Here is a 7500-nt window from a genome sequence, read left to right as displayed (position 1 = left end):
ACATCTAAGCCTTAGCGGGAAGGAGGTCCTCAGGGAACGCAAAGACGGAGCGCATAATGGAGAAAGATGACAGTCATGCGCCAAGATGAAGGAGATGAAGGATGTCAGCTAAAAAAAGAGAGAGAGAAAAGAAAGAGAGACAGATAGAGAGGGAGAGAGATAGAAAGAGAGAGAGAGAGAGAGAGAGAGAGAGAGAGAGAGAGAGAGAGAGAGAGAGAGAGAGAGAGAGAGAGAGAGAGAGAGAGAGAGAGAATGACAGAGACAGACAAACAATAAGAGAGAAAAAGAAATAAAGATAGACAGATAGATAAATAGATAGATCGATAGACAGACAGATAGAGAGAGAGAGAGAGAAGAGGGCAAGGGGAAGAGGAGGGAAGGGGAGAAGGAGAGAAGAATGGGCAAGGCATGGAAAAAGAGCGAAGAAGTTAAGGGCAAGAGGATGAGGCAAGGAGCAAAGAAGGGGAGAGGCGAGGGGGGAGGGGGAGAGGCAGGGGGGAGGTGAGGAAGCATTGGGGAGTGGGAGGGGGGGAAGTAGGGAGGAGGGGGAGATGCAGGGGGAAGGGGGGAGAATCAGGGGGGGGAGGGGACGGGGAGAAGTAGGGGGAGGAGGGGGAAAAGCAGGGGCGAGGAGGAGAGAAACAGGGGTACCAATAATTAAATAGTACAAACAACCTTTTCCATTCCCACATTAAAACCAAACAAAAACAAAAACAAACCCAACCTTGACCTCAAAACTTCAAGCATAATTTTGAGAATCAACTTGACCCAATAATTTCCCCAAGGAGGAGCATTCAACGAACTTTTCTCTTAAGCTATAACTCAGGACTGACTTACTCGCGTGGATCAGTTTCTTCAACATTTCCAAGGATTTTTAGTCTTTGGGTTACACACCAAGACGTATTGAAATTCACATAACGGATGGACTCTGTGTTATACGGAAATTGAGAGTTCAAATTCAAATTCAGATTCAGATTCAAATTCAGAGAGAGAGTTCAAATTCAAATTCAAATTCAAATTCAAATTCAAAGCGAGAGAGAGTTCAAATTCAAATTCAAATTCAAATTCAAATTCAAAGCGAGAGAGAGTTCAAATTCAAATTCAAATTCAAATTCAAATTCAAAGCGAGAGAGAGTTCAAATTCAAATTCAAATTCAAATTCAAATTCAAAGAGAACAGACAGACTAACGGACTAACGGACTTCTTACTATATATAAGCGCACGCACACGTTTACATCAGTTCAAATTCAAATAAATTCAAATTCAAATTCAAATTCAAATTCAAAGAGAACAGACAGACTAACGGACTAACGGACTTCTTACTATATATAAGCGCACGCACACGTTTACATCTAAGCCTTAGCGGGAAGGAGGTCCTCAGGGAACGCAAAGACGGAGCGCATAATGGAGAAAGATGACAGTCATGCGCCAAGATGAAGGAGATGAAGGATGTCAGCTATAAAAAGAGAGAGAAAAGAAAGAGAGAGAGAGAGAGAGAGAGAGAGAGAGAGAGAGAGAGAGAGAGAGAGAGAGAGAGGGAGAGAGAGAGAGAGAGAGAGAGAGAGAGAGAGAGAGAGAGAGAGAGAGAGAGAGAGAGAGAGAGAGAGAGAATGACTGAGACAGACAAACAATAAGAGAGAAAAAGAAATAAAGATAGATAGATAGATAAATAGATAGATAGATAGACAGACAGATAGAGAGAGAGAGAGAGAAGAGGGCAAGGGGAAGAGGAGGGAAGGGGAGAAGGAGAGAAGGGGAATGGGCAAGGGATGGGAAAAAGAGCGAATGAAGTTAGAGGGCAAGAGGAAGAGGCAAGGAGAAAAGAAAGAGGGCAAGAGGAAGGGGAGGAGACACAGCAGGCGGGCGCAGGAGGAAAAGCACGGACCAATAATTTAAATCTAGTACAAAACAAAAACAATACTCAAAACAAAAACCAACCACAACGCTTTACCTCAAAACTTCACAAGAGCATAATTTTGCGAGACAATCACAACTTGAATCCAATAATTTACCGACACCACTGCGAGGAGCATTCACAACGAACTTTTCTCTTAAGCTATAAGCTCAGGACTGACTATATCGGTGTAATCAGTTTCCCTTCAACATTTCCAAGGATTTTTTAGTCTTTGCTGTTACATACCACCACAAACGTATTGAAATTTCATATAACGGATGGACTTCTGTGTATACGACAATTGAGGAGGGCATAGTTCAATATTACAAATACAGAATTCACATTCAAATTCAAAGCGAAAGAGAGTTTCATTTTTTCAAATTTCAAATTTCAATATTCACTAAGAAGAACAGACAAACAGACCTAACGGACTTCTTAATAAAGTATAGACTCCAACACACACGTTACTCTTAACATCCATCAAATTCAAATAAACAATCAAATTCAAAAGTCAAACGAAGAATCAGTACACAGACTAACGGACTAACGGACTTCTTAATATATATAGGCGCACACACACATTTACATCAATTCAAATTCAAATAAATTCAAATTCAAATTCAAATTCAAATTCAAAGAGAACAGACAGACTAACGGACTAACGGACTTCTTACTATATATACAGGCCGCACGCCACCACTCGTTTATCATATCAGTTTCAACATTAACAAACAAAAATTTTTTCAAATTCAATTTCAAATTCTCTAATTCAAAAGAGAACAGACAACTAAATGGACTAACGGACTTCTATTCTAGAATAAAGCGCACTGCACACACACGTTTAACATCAGTCCCAATATTCAATCATAAATTCAAATACAAATTCAAAGTCAAATTCAAAGAGAACAGACAGACTAACGGACTAACGGACTTCTTACTATATATAAGCGCACGCACACGTTTACATCTAAGCCTTTCCGGGAAGGAGGTCCTCAGGGAATCGCAAAGACGGAGCGCATAATGGAGAAAGAATGACAATCATGCGCCGAAGATGACAGGAGATGACAAGGATGTACAAGAAGAGAAGGAAAAGGGCAAGAGGAAGGAGCAAGAAAAGAAGGAAGAGGGCAAGGGGAGGAGGAGGGAATGGAAAAAGAGCATAGAGTAGAGGAGAGAAGATGAGAGAGAGAGAAGAGAGAGAGAGAGAATGACTGAGAGGACAGTTCACAAACAATAGAAGAAAAACAGAAATAAACAGATAGATAGATAGATAAAATAGACTAGAATGAAATATACAGATAGAGAGCAAGAGCAAGAAGAGGAGGAAGAGGGCAAGAGGAAGGGGCAAGAAGAGAAAGAAGAGGGCAAGAGGAAGAGAAGTAAGAGGGCAAGAGCAAGAGGAGGAGGAAGAGGGCAAGAGGAAGGGGCAAGAAGAGAAAGAGGAGGGCAAGAGGAAGAGAAGTAAGAGGGCAAGAGCAAGAGGAGGAGGAAGAGGGCAAGAGGAAGGGGCAAGAAGAGAAAGAGGAGGGCAAGAGGAAGAGAAGTAAGAGGGCAAGAGCAAGAGGAGGAGGAAGAGGGCAAGAGGAAGGGGCAAGAAGAGAAAGAGGAGGGCAAGATGAAGAGAAGTAAGAGGGCAAGAGGAAGAGAAGTAAGAGGGCAAGGGGAGAGGGCGTGGGCGGGAGATCGCGGCCTGGGTTCATTAATCAAGAGGGATGATTCGATTGCAAGAGGCGGTTCCATGACTCGGGGATATTTTCCTCTCTCGTGTCTCACGCCGTCGCGCCTTTCCTCCTGTGATGAGCCGCCCATTTCCGCCGATTTTCGATTCTATTTCCCTCTTTTTTCTCTCTTTCTATATAAAAAAAAGAAGAAGAAGAAAGAGAAAAAAGAAGGGTGGGGGAGAGACGGGAAGAATGAAGAGGAAAAAGAAGGAAAGAGGGGACGACCAAGAAGAAGAGAGAGGAAAGGGATACCTCTCACGGCCGCCCTCGCCCCCCTTGGATTGGCACCGACGCGAGTAGCGAGGCACGAGACAAGGGCGAATTCGGCAAGGCAATGCAATGCAACGTCTCGCCCCCTTCCCCCGCCCCCTCCCCCTCGCTCTCAGCCGCCCTTTGAGGACCTTCGTGTGACCGAAATGCCTTTAAATGTGATTCTTCCGTTCCGATGCGCGCTCGGCCCGTTTCCAGGAAAGGGGGTTGGGGGGAAAGGGAGAGGGAGAGGGAGAGGGAGAGGGAGAGGGAGAGGGAGAGGGAGGAGGAGAGGGAGAGGGAGAGGGAGAGGGAGAGGGAGAGGGAGAGGGAGAGGGAGAGGGAGAGGGAGAGGGAGAGGGAGAGGGAGAGGGAGGAGAGGGAGAGGGAGAGGGAGAAGGGGGGAGGGAGAGAGGGAGGAGAGGGAGGGGAGGGGGAGGAGAGGAGAAGAGCTAGACGAGAGATAGATAGAGAGAGAGAGAGAGAGAGAGAGAGAGAGAGAGAGAGAGAGAGGAGGGGGAGATAGGCGATAGGTGACAGAAGTGGATGGGCAGAAAAGGGGTGTGTCTAAGGATGGTGTGTGGTAGGGAATGGGTGTATGGTAGGGGAAGGGGTGTGTCTAGGGGAGGGGGCGTGGTAGGGGAGGAGGCATAGCAGGGAAGGAAGAGATCGTGATTGAGGGAATGGAAATGGCGGAGTTTCAGTCATGGTTTTGGGCATGGAATTCTAAAAAGGAATTTGTAAATTATGAAAGAGAACGTGAAAATATATCAGAGGACGTGAGTGGTGTCAGACACAAACGTAAAATAAATAATTACACGTCTCTGTCTTAGAGGAGAATTTTTAAGGGGGGGGAGGGGAGGGGATATGAGAGCGGTTTTAGATCTCCATGTATTTATTTTCATATATCCACAAACCACATAATGTTTTTATTATTAACTTAAAGTAATATGTGCCTGGGTATCGCAGGGCAGGGGATGGGAATATAAGCCTAATTGCAGATTTGGTCTTCGTAACTTCATTGATTAGTTGACTGCTGGCTGATCATGGGAAAGCCGTAATTCCGGGTTGGGTTAGAGCGAATATCAGGGGCGGAGATTCTAAAAGAACGATCGGCTTGGGAGAATATCAGAAGACAGTATCAAAAAACTGAATAACTGTACGCTACTTTTTGTTGTCCTCATTTCTAGCGTAAATCACATACACTGCACTAACGTACCACACATAATCAAATAGCCTGCACTCTATATTGCACAGGAACCCGAACCCAATCCCAATCCCAACAATAACCATATCAACTAATCATCCTAAGAAAAGACACTCGCATCCCTTGCCACGCCGACGCGCAGGTATTCCGAGCGTGGCAAATGCCCTTGCCTTAAGGAGGCCTCCTCACGGTCCGTATGACAAGGAGTCAATGGAGCAATCCGGATGGAGCTGTAGTTGGCACCTGCTCTTCTAAACGTCGTTGCTGTAGGCCCTATTAGCTAGCGGGAGGACCTGAGCATGTTGGGTTCGCCTCTCCCTGCTTCTCCTCCTCCTCCTCCTCCTCCTCCTCCTTCTCCTCCTAGTATTCATCCTTCTTCTCCTTCTCCTCCTTTGTAAAATAGGTGTACTGTAGTGTCGTCCCCCTTTCCTTCCTTCCTTAAAGTTGGTGACGTCGTTCATCCGCTGGATGGGCGTGTGGACGTGTGTGAGCGCGGCGCGTGGGCGTGTGTCTGACCTAGTGTACTTGCAGGAGGTACGGGCGTCAACCAGATGGGCGGCGTGTACGTCAACGGGCGGCCGCTTCCGGACCACATCCGCCACAAGATCGTAGAGATGGCCCACTCTGGCGTGAGATCGTGCGACATCTCCCGGATCCTCCAAGTGTCCAATGGCTGTGTGTCCAAGATCCTGGCTAGGTGAGTGTCCGCGGCCTGCTGTCTCCTAACCCCGAGCTCTCTGGTGTCTCCTTGCAGGCCACAGCGGCATAAATCAACTGGGGGGCGTGTATGTGAATGGGCGCCCCCTACCCGACTCCACGCGGCAGAAGATCGTGGAGTTGGCCCACTCGGGCGCCAGGCCTTGCGACATCTCCCGCATTCTCCAGGTGTCCAATGGCTGCGTCTCCAAGATCCTGGCCAGGTACGCCCACTAGGGGTCCGTGCGAAGGCTTCTGATATTGCAGTTAGGATACGTTTTTTCTCCCCCGAGACAGGAGTTTTGCTGACTTTACATGTTGAGTTATTTTTTTCCTTTTTTTGCATTCTTAGGAGAAGACACACTGACGTTCGCTTAAAACTTACCGCTCAAAAGCCACAAAGCACCGAGGAGAGTTTTGCTGTCTGGCGTCTGTCTGTCTGTCTGTCCGCTCCATGAGGAGATTGCAAGGCCCAGAAACGTTAGTCTGTTCCTCTTCTCACTGCGCCGTGGCCGAGCGAGGAGTTTGTTTTTCGGTTCCCTTTGCCCCGTTAGTGTAAAGTCACTGTCCAAAGGTCGCTGCAGTCCGAAAGCAGCGGGTCGCCATAGCAAACTAGAGATTAAGTCCAGTGAAATCAAGCTTTTCGTCTTGTCATTCCGCATGCAAGGTTTCAATAGATCAATCATATATCAGAGCCTTTTAGCAGCGCTGGATGCCTTTCTAGGACGCCCCCCTCTGATGCCCCGCCCCTTCTTCCTCTCCGGCAGATACTACGAGACAGGATCCATCAAGCCCCGGGCCATCGGCGGTTCGAAGCCGCGAGTGGCGACGCCCCACGTGGTCACGAAGATTGCAGACTACAAGCGCGAGTGCCCCTCCATCTTCGCCTGGGAGATTCGCGACCGGCTACTGTCCGAGGGAGTGTGCACCAACGACAACATCCCCAGCGTGAGTACCCGATCGTCTTTGCTCTGGATCTCCTTCGCATTATCTATTTATCTATCTATCTATGTGTCTGTATGTCTGTTTCTCGCTCTGGCAGTTTCTCTCCGTCTCTAATCTCTTTCTCTCTCTCTGTCTCTAATCTCTCTCTCTCTCTGTGTCTCTAATATCTCTCTCTCTCTCTCTCTCTCTCTCTCTCTCTCTCTCTCTCTCTCTCTCTCTCTCTCTCTCTCTCTCTCTCTCTCTCTCTCTCCCTCCCTCTCTCTCTCTCATTCCTTCTGTGCATCCTCTATTTTCATTTTATTCTCTCAGATACTCTTTCCGACATTCATCCATTCCCTTCTTCATCGTATTTCTAGTTCGTCTCTCTTCCCGAATCACAGAGTAATACAGGAAAAGGTATAGATAAGACCATAGATAAGACCTCGTAATTCTGACGAGGCTTCAATGGAAACGCTTCAATAACGCCCCTTCTGTCATAGAGTCTCATTTATACCTTTTTTTTCTACGTTTGACTCAATGAACTCGGGGCGATTTTCTACCTTAATAAAGAAGCCCCATAAAATGAGGTATTTCCCCCTCCCCCTCCTCCCCCACCCCCTCCCCAAATAAGTGCAAGAGTTCTAAGAGTTTTGTAAACTTTAAGAAGTCATTTAAGCATCTTAGGGGGCCATTGTAAGACTTCTTCGGGAGGTTCCGGTTTACTCTAAATATTTATGAAAACACGCCTTTGCATAAGTAAATATGGGTCTGTCAAATGGACCATACATGCATACAGTGTATGTATACAG

The 7500-nt window shown here is 46.7% G+C and overlaps 2 protein-coding genes across 4 annotated transcripts in view; both read left to right on the top strand.

The window, feature by feature from the left end:
- Nucleotides 1–7500, top strand: part of LOC122256720 (paired box protein Pax-6) — a 179967-nt gene that overhangs the window by 87137 nt on the left and 85330 nt on the right. For all 3 annotated transcript variants that reach the window (XM_086555471.1, XM_086555469.1, XM_086555470.1), the window contains 2 exons: nucleotides 5603–5768; nucleotides 6535–6715. In XM_086555471.1, the coding sequence (XP_086411597.1) occupies nucleotides 5603–5768; nucleotides 6535–6715 (347 nt within the window). The remainder of the gene's footprint in view (nucleotides 1–5602; nucleotides 5769–6534; nucleotides 6716–7500) is intronic.
- Nucleotides 5778–6525, top strand: LOC147468001 (paired box protein Pax-6-like; the record flags this gene model as incomplete). The annotated part of the gene is made up of 2 exons (XM_086555464.1): nucleotides 5778–5781; nucleotides 5826–6525. Coding segments are annotated over 2 exons (183 nt in total), but the record flags the coding sequence as incomplete, so codon positions are not given.

The sequence above is a fragment of the Penaeus japonicus genome, unplaced genomic scaffold (assembly GCF_977035675.1).
Source record: "Penaeus japonicus unplaced genomic scaffold, GWHDUDI00000001_assembly GWHDUDI00000031, whole genome shotgun sequence".
Taxonomy (NCBI): domain Eukaryota; kingdom Metazoa; phylum Arthropoda; class Malacostraca; order Decapoda; family Penaeidae; genus Penaeus; species Penaeus japonicus.
Note: the sequence above shows the minus strand (reverse complement) of the source record. Positions and strands in the feature narration are given on the sequence as shown.